The sequence below is a fragment of the Pan paniscus genome, chromosome 11 (assembly GCF_029289425.2).
Source record: "Pan paniscus chromosome 11, NHGRI_mPanPan1-v2.0_pri, whole genome shotgun sequence".
Taxonomy (NCBI): Eukaryota; Metazoa; Chordata; class Mammalia; order Primates; family Hominidae; genus Pan; species Pan paniscus.
This window is the reverse complement of record NC_073260.2, coordinates 119,477,391-119,490,389: the sequence shown is the minus strand read 5'-3', so window position 1 is coordinate 119,490,389 and position 12,999 is coordinate 119,477,391. Positions and strand designations below refer to the sequence as shown.

Below are 12,999 nucleotides of genomic sequence, written 5' to 3'. Positions count from 1 at the left end.
AACTGGGAAGGTATGATAATCTGTATTTAGGAGGATCTTAAATATCAGACATGAGAATTTGTAATTCATATTGAGTACTGAGCCATAAAAGATATGAGCAATTTAGAAGAAAATTGTATTTACACGAATTACTCTAAAAACATGGAATGAAGAAAATTTTCAATATTTAATATGGAGTTGACTTTCTAAAAGGTGCTATTTCTTTTTCTTTTCTCTGCTTAGGAAATTGAACTTAGCTCATTAAGGGAAGCTTTGTCTTTCGTGTCATTAATTGATGGATATTATAGATTAACTGCAGATGCACATCATTACCTCTGTAAAGAAGTAGCACCTCCAACCGTGCTTGAAAATATACAAAGCAACTGTCATGGCCCAATTTCGTGAGTAATACAGACTTAAAAGTAAATTTTTAGAAAAGTAAATGCTATATTTACAACGAAGATTTAACAGAGTGATACATGTATGTTTAGAAAAAAATAATTTGACAAGTTTTTTTTAAACAAAAGGCTATTTGCAATCAGATTACATAATAATTAGAATTATTTAGTGTATAATTTACCATCTGTATCCCAATCTATAATATTTATAAGTTGTACAAGTTTAACATTTGTTAATCATGCCTATGTGTGATTCACTCCTGCATGTTACTAAAAAAGAAAGATCTCCAATTTATGTTTTATTAATTTTAAAATACTGCAAGGAAGCCACAGTGCAAAATTTGAAAATTCTTTATGTTTGGATAGTCCATCTCCTTCTACTGAAAGGTTCAAACACGAGATATATATGATGTCCACATTTCTAGACTAGTGCTATGTAGAACTTCCTGCAGCGATGAAAATATTCTATATCTGTGCTGTGTAACACAGTAGCCACTAACTACATGTGGCTGTTTAGCATTTGAGATGTGGCTAATGCAACCGAGGAACTGAATTTTAATTTAATTTTAATTTCTTTACATTTAAATAGCTACATGTGGCTAGTAACTATCACATTGGCTCACACAGTTGTAGATCCTTACTTTAATACTGGGTAAAGCTAGCTATCATGCATAACATCTATTTAGCTTAAGTCCTAATGATCTCTTAGCTAGGATGTGGTTTATGTTGCCAACAGATTTGAATAACTCGAGCAAAGGGAAAATCTGGGATCATGAGCATATTATGTTCTTTGCATTTAACCTACCCCTAAATATTTGAGAAAATACATCTTGGGTAATATAAAGAGTTGATTTAGTCTATGCTTAATATTTATTTAGTAATGAATATTGTTGCTATGAAAAAGTTGTACTACTTGAACTTTATGTCTGTAATTTACATGTTTAATATTTTTAAAACTCCTTGCCTTTATTCATGTATCCATAAATTCATTCAAACATTCTTTTATTTATATTTACTGAGTAACTACTATGTGCAAGCATTGGTTTGTATATTAGAAATATGGTGATAAGTGAAACAGAATGATTCTTTCTTTTGTATAGATTATATTTTGCTTTTCTTTCAGGGTGTGCAGCTTCAGAAAACATAGAAAATTTTAAAAATCAGTAGTCTTTGTCAGTTGCCATGGTTCTCTTTGACTTTGTTATCATACTGAATAATAAAATCATGCATTCAGATTTTTATGTCAGTAACTGCTATGGTAGTAGAGATATAAGTATTTTCTGATATATTATCTTTATAGTTAAATGAAGGTTTCTGAGAGTATGGTTTAAAAAATATTAACTTTGTAATCAGCAGGCAGAAAAATCAAATGAAGAAATTGTTCTTTGTGATTTTGTCTTATAAATACCTTTTATTGGTTTTTAAAGCTATATAATTGTCCCTTGAAGTGGTCTGAACTTACTGCAAAATAGCTTGGTACTTTGATTTTTTCCTTTGAAAGATTATTGCTAAACATATAAAGTAGAGGAGACAATTCTGACAGTTTTAGATTTGACTTTTGATTGTTTTAGATGACACTTGGTCATAATATTATGGTGCTTGATATATTATTCAAATTGCTTCTTCTTTACCTTTAGGATGGATTTTGCCATTAGTAAACTGAAGAAAGCAGGTAATCAGACTGGACTGTATGTACTTCGATGCAGTCCTAAGGACTTTAATAAATATTTTTTGACTTTTGCTGTCGAGGTTAGTATGTCACACCTATTAGTGGTAACACTTTATTTAGTTCATTTAATTTCCTCTCCATATTTATTTACCATATTTCCTTTTTAATACTGAGAATTATAGCTTTGGATATGATAACTAGTATAATGCTTAATTTCCTCAGAGATTCTGTACAAATAAACAAGATATAATTCCCAGGGTTTATATAAAAATATAAAATAATTTATAATGTCTATCTTTTTATTTTGCATTTATTTTATTTTCTGATGTTTTGGTGTTACCAGTGTGTTAAAAGGTATTTCATCAAGTGTCTTGATGTTTCTTTGTTTCGCAAAACTGGAAATCTTTGCCACATCATGTAGAACAAAATAAATCGGAAGCAAATTTTCTGTTTATTAACAGTGGTTGCAGAATTAGAGGAAACAGAATTAGAGAAAACTAGGTCAATAACAAACAAATAGAAACATTAAAGCACTTTTAACTGATGATTTTCTAATATTTTTAAGAATAGTGGTCTACAATGCATGTTTTAAAGGTAAAACTGCAATGAAACCCCACTGTTAATACAGACCATTTTGGATCTCATCTATGATTATATACTGTCACTTATGAGGCAATTTCATGGTATAAATCCTAAGAAACTATAGAAGCTTCCAAATTTATCTTGCTTTTTTAAAACAGAGAAAAATAAGAACTTTGTTATTCAATTATTTTAATTTTTATAAAATGCAACTTATATTTGGCATATGTAGAGGGTAGATTACTTACAGAAGGGAGGTTATGCCATCACTTTACCTTTGTGTAAAACTGGTAATCTATCCTAATTTCAAAGTATCCTGTTACTATAACAGATAATAGTACATTATATTGAAGTATCAATTCAAAAAATATATATATATATATTTTTTATGTTCACTGTATGTGCCAGCCTAATATGAGAGCTATGTATTATAGAGTTTATGCTACAGCCCTACCTTCAGGAAACTTATCTACTGGACAAACAAAAATTTTCAAATATACAAAAAATTCTAAATCGAACATTGTAATTATCTAGCATAGGCAAATATAGACAGTAACAGACAGGTTTACAATTATTAAGAAAGGGCAGCCGGGTGTGGTGGCTCACGCCTGTAATACCAGCACTTTGGGAGGCCAAGGCGGGTGGATCACGAGGTCAAGAGATTGAGACCATCCTGGCCAATGTGGTGAAATGGTGAAACCCTGTCTCTACCAAAATTACAAAAATTAGCTGGGCATGGTGGTGCGCACCTGTAGTCCCAGCTACTTGGGAGGCTGAGGCAGGAGAAGCGCTTGAACCCGGGAGGTGGAGGTTGCAGTGAGCCAAGATTGTGCCACTGCACTCCAGCCTGGCAACAGAGCGAGACACCGTCTCAAAAAAAAAAAAAAAAAACAAAAAACAAGAAAGGTTATTTGGCATAGGAAGAACCTGATTGACCTTGAGGTATTGGTAGATTTTATATAAATGTTTCTGAGTAGAATGAATATGTTTATAAAATGCACCTTAAAAATAGGTGAACAAGTTCATAATATAGTGCATAAGACAAATATTTAAAAACTGCAAAATATTAAAAATGTAATATTAAAGATAATTATACAAATACAATGGTGGTGCAGTGGAATGGCTGTATGTTCACCTTTGCTTGTGCAAAGAGGTGAGCATTAGAGAGGACCTCTTAGAAACAGTGGTACTTGAACTGAGTTTTGATGAATGAATAAAGGTTCATTGCTCAGAAGAAGTGGGTATACATTCTTAGGTAGAGAGATAGCATGAAGAGTTATCAAGGCATGAAGCAGCATGGAATTCGCTTGAAATGATTTAAGTCATTTAATATGGCTGGAACTTAGGTTGTATGTTGGCAGTGGCAGGAGCTGAGATTGGAGATGGAGGCAGAAACCAGCTCATGGAAGGCTCTATATGCTACATTTGTTTTAGGCTTTATCTTATAAATGATGGAAAACTATTAAGGATGGTATTGTTGCTATTAATTATCATTGCCTTCTTACATGCTTTTTCATAAAATCAACTTTTAAACCACTTTTGTAGGCTGAGAAATTGTAAATTGCCCTTTTGAGGAACTAAGTACTTCTATCACTATACTGGCACTACATCGGATTCATGGTTCAAATGTTTATTCTGTTGCTTGTTCTTGTGATATCATTTTGTCAGAATAATCACTGTGATGTCCATTGTGACTATCCCTCCCTTTCTTTATAATTAAACTTATACAGCGAGAAAATGTCATTGAATATAAACACTGTTTGATTACAAAAAATGAGAATGAAGAGTACAACCTCAGTGGGACAAAGAAGAACTTCAGCAGTCTTAAAGATCTTTTGAATTGTTACCAGATGGAAACTGTTCGCTCAGACAATATAATTTTCCAGTTTACTAAATGCTGTCCCCCAAAGCCAAAAGGTAAGATAATTTTCTTGTTATTTTTAAATTACTGGTCATGGATTGTTTATGTGGCGTGAAGTATCTTCAGTACATTGATTTCAAAGGATATATGAAAGAAGCAGCTCTAAAAGTTAATTTTATCTTATTCTATTGTACAAGCATCATCAAATAAGATTGTTTACTTTGGTTTTGGTGGTCTAGAAGTGACCTGAAGTTCAATTATTCTAAAATGAGATTTTAAACATAATGTGTGGTATGATGTCATTTATTGAACTGGAAGATCTCACTACTAAATTCTTATGTTGTTTTAAGTAAAAATTTTCATATACTTCGAGGATTTTAATTTCTGTATTTTAAAAATAAAGACAGTAAAGTTGGAAATTCCTTGAAATAATGAGCCTTACTATTAAAAATTATTAAAATTCCTGAAAAATTGTATGAGTTAAGGAAGTTACCATAATTTTGAATTAATGAAATAACTGGCAGGAATACATCAAAATCCAAATTACATTAGTTAAGGAAGTGATTATAATTTTGAATGTATGAAGTAACTAAGAAGAAATATCAAAGTTCAATGAGTTGACCCCTAAAATAATTTTCTACTATAAAAAAATAACAATTAGGAGTTATTAAGCATTTCTTATACATAGAACACATTTCATTTTACTCCTCTTTGGAGCAATTCATACTTTCAGTGTATTTTGAAGTGATATATATGTATTTTATTTTTTCAGATAAATCAAACCTTCTAGTCTTCAGAACGAATGGTGTTTCTGATGTACCAACCTCACCAACATTACAGAGGCCTACTCATATGAACCAAATGGTGTTTCACAAAATCAGAAATGAAGATTTGATATTTGTAAGTCATTAGATACTCATTACTTTTTTGTCCTTTTAAAACAACATCTGTTTTCTTGATTTACATTCATGTGACATTGGAATTATTTTGTTATATACAAATTTAGTTGTGATTTAAATATTTTTCTTATGAAAAATATACCAACCTTGTGTTAGATGTTAGCAAAATTAATTATCTTAATTATCCTAAGAATGGAATCTTAATTTTCTTTTTGGAAATTTAAAAATGATTCTTCACAAATCTCAAATTAAAAATTAAAAATCTACAAAGACCTATATCGCAACTCTCAAGTTCTCAAGAAAGTAAGGGAAATTCAAGGGGTTAAAAATAAAGAAGAAACTGAGAAAAAAATCCAGCCATCTCTCAGTGTCCATGAGGGATTGGTTCCAGTACTACCCATGGATACCAAAATCTGAGGATACTTAAGTGGAACCTGTGGATATGAAAAGTTGGCCCTCTATATACATGGTTTTGCATCCTATGAACACTGTATTTCTTTTTTTAAATAACTAATTATTTTTTAAAATTATTTATGTATTTATTAGAGCAGGACTTGCTGTGTCACCCAGGCTGGAATGCAGAAATACTATATTTTCCAACTGAGTTTCCTTGCAGATGCAGAACCCGCCCTGCCAGTACAGAGGGCCCACTGGATTTATTGAAAAAAACCCACATATAAATGGACCTGTGCAGTCCAACCCATGCTGTTCAAGGGTCAACTGTAGTACATAAGATCTGATAATCTGGCAGTCAGGTGGTGAGGGTTGATGATCAGCCACATTTATCAAGGGGGTTAAGATTTAAGAGCAATTTAAAAGGGCCAGGTCTCAGACCTGTGCAAGGCCACGAGTTAAAAGTGAGACTATCCCTGAATAAAACCAGGACACTTAAGTAAATACATCCTCAGTAAAACAATATATAGAATGTGAAAAATTCACCCACTAGCAAGCAGAGAAGAAAAGGAATACTGTCATTTTTAACTGCGCTTCTAGTGAGGAAAAGGAGTCTCTCCTAAGAATTTGTCATAAGCTTTTGAATTTGGGCTTCATTATACTACCTACATAGACTGAGAAATCCTAAATTAAAAGTGGTACTCTCCTAATATTGTGTGGTGCTTGGAAGAAACAAAAAAATCTTTTCGGAACCACATACTCTTAACCTAGGCAACCCATAATTCCCACAGATAAAAGCATTCCAAACATAAGCTTTTAATAGAAAATTTAGAAACATACAAGGAAATAATGCAGGATTAATTAAGAGTCAGTAGACCAACAAACATCAAAATTAGAACTCCAGGAACTTCCTATCACAGAATTTTCAGATACAGACTATAAAATACATATACATGTTTAAAGATAGAAAAGGAATTGAAACCACGGAGAAATAACAAGACGTTGTTTTAACAAACAAAAAAGATGTCAGGAAAAAGGCATAGAAATGATAAATATCCTCATTGACATTAAAACAGAATATACAGGATGAAAAGTAAATTACTTATAGCTGAAGAGAGATGTAGTGAACCTCAAGACAGATCTGAAGAAATTAAGAATGCAGCAGTTAGGGAGAAAGAAATGGATTATATGAAAGAGGGATTAAGTGGCATGGAAGGCAAAATGAGAAAGACCCAACTGATATCTGAGCTCTGTAAGGAGACAATAGATAGAATTAGCCAGAATGGTAAAGACAAGAATCTTCACGTGAGTAACAGGAAACAGAGTGGCCAGGTAACTTGACTAACATTACAAATCTAATAAATAGTAGACCTTGGATTTGAACACAAGCAGCCTTACTGCAGATTGCAGGCTTTCAACAATTACTTTGTAAAGATATGCAAGAAATACTAGTATTAGTAGTAATAGCTGATACTTAATGCACATTTACTATGTGTCATGGACTGTGCTAAGTGCTTTTACGTATTTATTCACTTATTGATCATAACAATCCTATGGGAAAATAGTTATTATTCTCATTTTTCAGATGAAGAAACCAAGACAGCTGCAGCACAGAGATTAAATAGCCTGTACAAGGTCATACAAGTGGTAATAAGAGAAAGTCAGATATTCTGTCTCTGCAGACCACATTCTCTAGTGTGCTAGTAGGAAAGGCAAAGAAAATGATTCTCATGTTAGCAAATGTAGGTAAACACTGACTCTATTTTTAAGAAGTGACAATTATAGCCCATTCAGGAGATTTCAAAACCGAGTAGAGCCAAAATACACTTAACTCATTAATCCTTGTTTTCTGTCTCTTATTACTATTTAAGGAAGCAGAATAAAAGCATTACTTTGGAGTCTTAAATCTGGATTTAGATTCTAAGGAAAATACTTGCTTATGGATTAAAAAAATTCTTCCTCATCGAATGTATTTTCTTGTTCCTACTTCGTTCTCCATCTTTACTCATTCTTTTCTTTTACCTTTTTCCCTTGAAGAATGAAAGCCTTGGCCAAGGCACTTTTACAAAGATTTTTAAAGGCGTACGAAGAGAAGTAGGAGACTACGGTCAACTGCATGAAACAGAAGTTCTTTTAAAAGTTCTGGATAAAGCACATAGAAACTATTCAGAGGTGTGTATGTTCTTTATATTGTTCATGTAGTTTATGCTGTTTAAAGATGTGCTCTCATATGCATACAACGTACTCATGTGTGCAGCTTTTCAAAATTGTAATTTTTAAATGTGTCAAGGACTTTTCTGAGGATACATTCTTGTGGGGCTATAGAATTACAGGGTTTGAAAATTACCGGATTAAAAAAAATAATTCCAAACTAATTATGTTTAGCATTATGTTAGGAGTGTTATTACATTTCTGCATATACTGTGGCCTTGATTTTCAAACTTGGCTCCCCAGAGCTTTATGGGTTACACAGAGGCTCCTCTACAATTACATTTATTTAAAAAAAAAAACAAAAAACCAAGTTTCAAAGGCACTGTACTAAGGAACATGCTTAGTGAAATCCAGATGCCTCTGGTGCTAGCTGGCAGACCCCGTGGCCAGTTGCCAGAGCTCTGAACATAGCAAGATATGATACTTACAATATCTTAAAGGGTGTTAGTGGGTGTTAGAAGATGATGTGAAAAGTTCAAGCCAAAGAGTTGTTCTAATCCAGAATACCACAGTATTGGTGATTGTGATTCACTAATCATACCCAGGGGTTCTAGTCAAAGTTTAGTTGAATTAGAGTGATGTTAAAACTATGCTAGTATCCTGACACAGATGTCGTGATATTTTATCTGCACATTCTTAATTCTTTAGCAAGTGTTATTTAAAGGCTACATCCATCTACCTCAGTTTCCTATATCTATCTCTGACATCTACCTCTAGTTGTACTTCTGTCCTCTATTTCAGGTGTTATGGGTCAAGCCTGTTTGACTGGCATTATTCATGATTCCTGTACCACTCTTGCTCTCTCTCACTTTGATCTCCATATTCCAGGCTTACACAGAGGTTTCCTCAGAACGTTGATGGCAGTTGCAGGTCCATATAAAGGGACCAAAGCACATTGTATCCTCATCTATAGTCATGCTGAAAGTAGGAGAAAGTGCATCTTTATTATGGCAGAGAGAATTTTCTGAACTGAGTATTTATGGACAACAGTCAAACAACAATTCTTTGTACTTTTTTTTTTCCTTAGTCTTTCTTTGAAGCAGCAAGTATGATGAGCAAGCTTTCTCACAAGCATTTGGTTTTAAATTATGGAGTATGTGTCTGTGGAGATGAGAGTAAGTAAAACTACAGGCTTGCTAATGCCTTTCTCAGAGCATCTGTTTTTGTTTATATAGAAAATTCAGTTTCAGGATCACAGCTAGGTGTCAGTGTAAACTATAATTTAACAGGAGTTAAGTATTTTTGAAACTGAAAACACTGTAGGACTGTTCAGTTATATCTTGTGAAAAAGGAAAGCAATGAAGTTAAAAGTAGAAGGTTACAATGCCCAAACAATAGAGTATTATAGTAAACAAATGTCTATAAAACATTTTGTGTTCATGATAGCAAAAGAGATTATGGCAGGTTCAACATAACATTGGAATAACTGGCCTTTTCAGTACAAACTTATCTGGAATTATGAAGACAAAGCATATAAATGATACACTTAATTTTTAATGGAACTGACAGAAATGATTATGTTGATATGATATTAGATATATTTTTTGGCTAAATTTAGGTGTTCACAGAAACTACTAAAAGTATAAATCGTACTCCATGCTTTAATACTATACAGGCATGCCTCATTTTATTGCACCTTGCTTTATTGTGCTTCTTAGATATTGTATTTTTTACATATTGAAGGTTTATGGCAACCCAGTGTCTAGCAACTCTGTCAGCAACATTTTCCCAACAGCACGTGCTCATTTCATGTCTCTGTGTCATATTTTGGTAATTCTAGCAACATTTCAAACTTTAAAAAAATCTTATGGTGATCTGTGATCAGTAATCTTTAATGCTAGTATTGTAATTATTCTGGGGTGTCCCAAACAGAGAGAATATAAGAAGACAAACTTCATAGATAAATGCAGTGTGTGCTCTGACTGCTCCATCAATGAGCCATTCCTCTGTCTCTCTCCCTCTCCTGGGGCCTCCCTATTCCCTGAGACAACAATATTAAAATTAGGCCATTTAATAATCACACAATGGTCTTTAAATGTTCAAGTGAAAGGAAGATTCACCCGTCTCTCACTTTAAATGGAAAGCTAGAAATGAAGCAGCAAACGTTGATGTGGAAGCTGCAGCAGTTATCCAGAAGATCTAGCAAAGACCATTGATGAAGATGGCTTAGAGAGGAAGGCATGCTGAAAGCCAAGACAAGCTGAAAGCTAGGCCTCTTGCACTAAAAAGGCAAGTTATGAATCCAAAGGAAAAGTCCTTGAAGGAAACTGAAAGTGCTACTCCTGTGAGCACATAAATTACAAGAAAGTGAAACAGTCTTATTGATGATACAGAGAAAGTTCTAGATAGAAGATCAAACCAGTCACAACATTCCCTTGAGCCAAAGCCCAATCTAGAGCAAGATCTTAATGCTCTTCAATTCTATGAAGGCTGAGAGAGGTGAGGAAGCTGCAGAAGAAAAGTTGGAAGCTAGCAGAGGTTGGTTCATGAGGTTTAAGAAAAGAAGCCATGTGCACAGCATAAGTGCAAGGTGAAGCAGCAAATGCTGATGTGGAAGCTACAGCAAGTTATCCAGAAGATCTAGCAAGGACCATTGATGAAGATGGTGACACTAACAAACAGATTTTCAAATGTAAACAAAACAGCCTTCTGTTGGAAGAATATGCCATCTAGGACTTCCACAGCTAGAGAGGAGAAGTCAGTGCTTGCCTTCAAAGCTTCGAAGGACAGGCTGACCCTCTTGCTAAGGGCCTATGCCATTGGTGATTTGAAATTCAAACCAGCGCTCATTTGCCATTCCAAAAATCCCAGGGCTCTGCGAATTATGCTAAGTCTACTCTGCCTGTGCTCTATACATGGAACAAGAAAGCCTAGATGACAGCATATCTGTTTATAGCATGGTTTATTGACTATTTTAAGCCCATTGTTGAGATCTGCTCAGAAAAAAAGATTGCTTTCAAAGTATTACTGATCATTGACAATGCACCTGGTCACCCAAGAGCTCTGATGGAGATGTACAAGGATATTCATGTTATTTTCAGGCCTGGTGACACAACATCCATTCTGTAGCCCATGGATCAAGGAGTTATTTCAACTTTCAAGTCTTATTATCTAAGAAATACATTTTGTAAGGCTAAGCTGCCATAGATAGTGATTCCTCTGGTGGATCTGGGTAAAGTAAGTAGAAAAACTTATGGAAAGGATTCACCATTCTAGATGCCAGGAATAGCATTCATGGTTCATGGAAGGAGATCAAAATGGCAGCATTAATAGGAATTTGGAAAAAGTTCATTCTGACCCTCCTGGATGACTTTGAGGGATATGGTACTTTAATGAAGGAAGTCACTGCAGAGATGATGGTGGAAACAGAGAACTAAGAAGTGGAGCTTGAAGATGTGACTCAATTGCTACAATCTCATGATAAGCCCTGAAAGAAGGAGGAGTTGCTTCTTATGGATAAGCAGAGAAAGTGGTTTCTTAAGATGGAATCTACTCCTAGTGATGATGCTGTGAACATTGTGAAATGACAACAAAGGGTTTGGAATTTTACATAAACTTGATTGATCAAGCAGTTGCAGGGTTTGAGAGGACTGACCCTGTAAAGTTCTACTGTGGGTAGAAGGCTATCAAACAGCATTGCATGCTACAGAGAAATCTTTCATGAAAGGAAGAGTCTGCAGTGAATTTCATTGTTGTCTTATTTTAAGAAACTGCCACAGCTACCTGAACTTTAAGCAGCCACCACCATGATCAGTCAGCAGCGATTAACATCAAGCAAAAAGATTACAACTTTCTGAAGGCTCAGATTATCATTAGCACCTTTTTTGGCAATAAAGTATTTTTAAAAAGATATATTCTTTGTTTTTTTTTAAAGATATAACGCTGTTGCACACTAAATAGACTCCATTATAGTGTATATACAAGTTTTATATGCATTGGGATACCAAGAAATTCATGACTTGCTTTATTATGGTAGTCTAAAACCAAACTGGTAATATCTTCGAGGTATGCCTTTATTTTAGTGCCTCACAAAGTTTCCATTCAAGAAAATTGTTTATATAATTCCCTATTTTCCACTAGTAATGCAGATTAAATACACATCTACACTTGTATGACATTTTTTCATATCTTTGAAAATTGATAGTCTTTTCAAAAGCAGTGGTTTGGAACCTGTTATATGGAGGTATCTGAGAGGCTCCTGTGGACCACGAAGGAATCCAGGATTGTTTTTGGAAGCCAACACTTGTTTTTCTGGCAAAATATGTTTTATATTGTTTTTTTTAAAAAAAGTTTTAAAGATAAAGCAGCGCAAAACATTTCTGTATTTTTTGCAGAATTAAAAGATTAAATGGAGCTAGAACTTAAATTCTCCTTTATGTCTATAATACTATAGACATTGTTAGTAATTTTTGTGTGTAGAAGAACTTCAGGAAGGTTTGAATGTCTAAAAAGTTATGTGGAAGAGAAATTAAGTGAGAAATTTTCATTTATTTTTAAAAACCAGCCATAATTCAGTACTAATATATAAAGGTGTGCTAGTATATTATATATTATACATTTATGTTATATATAATAATATATAATTGTTTAGACTCCTACTCTTGCTGTTGTAAGTAAACTAAAAACCAAAAATATAATGCTGTGTATCCATTAAGTTTTCTTTAAAGTTGTGAGTTTTGCTAATTTAATTTCTTTACCTATAATAGTCACATGTAAGTATAAATATAAAGATTTAAATTACATATATTTAATTATATTTATACTTAAGCCTTATTATTATTGCTTATATTTTAATGCAGATATTCTGGTTCAGGAGTTTGTAAAATTTGGATCACTAGATACATATCTGAAAAAGAATAAAAATTGTATAAATATATTATGGAAACTTGAAGTTGCTAAACAGTTGGCATGGGCCATGCATTTTCTAGTAAGTAGTACAACCTTTTTATCAAAAGATACTATTTTATTTTATAAAACAATATACAAATTATCTTTACCTGGAAACAAAAA

General features: G+C 33.4%; 1 protein-coding gene across 8 annotated transcripts in view; it reads left to right on the top strand.

Annotated features, from left to right (window-relative positions):
* The window catches only part of JAK2 (Janus kinase 2), a 169,888-nt gene that overhangs the window by 99,501 nt on the left and 57,388 nt on the right, over nucleotides 1–12,999 (top strand). For all 8 annotated transcript variants that reach the window (XM_055092183.2, XM_003823367.5, XM_024930144.4 and 5 more), the window contains 7 exons: nucleotides 223–380; nucleotides 2,015–2,126; nucleotides 4,356–4,542; nucleotides 5,259–5,386; nucleotides 7,816–7,950; nucleotides 9,017–9,104; nucleotides 12,789–12,916. In XM_055092183.2, the coding sequence (XP_054948158.1) occupies nucleotides 223–380; nucleotides 2,015–2,126; nucleotides 4,356–4,542; nucleotides 5,259–5,386; nucleotides 7,816–7,950; nucleotides 9,017–9,104; nucleotides 12,789–12,916 (936 nt within the window). The remainder of the gene's footprint in view (nucleotides 1–222; nucleotides 381–2,014; nucleotides 2,127–4,355; nucleotides 4,543–5,258; nucleotides 5,387–7,815; nucleotides 7,951–9,016; nucleotides 9,105–12,788; nucleotides 12,917–12,999) is intronic.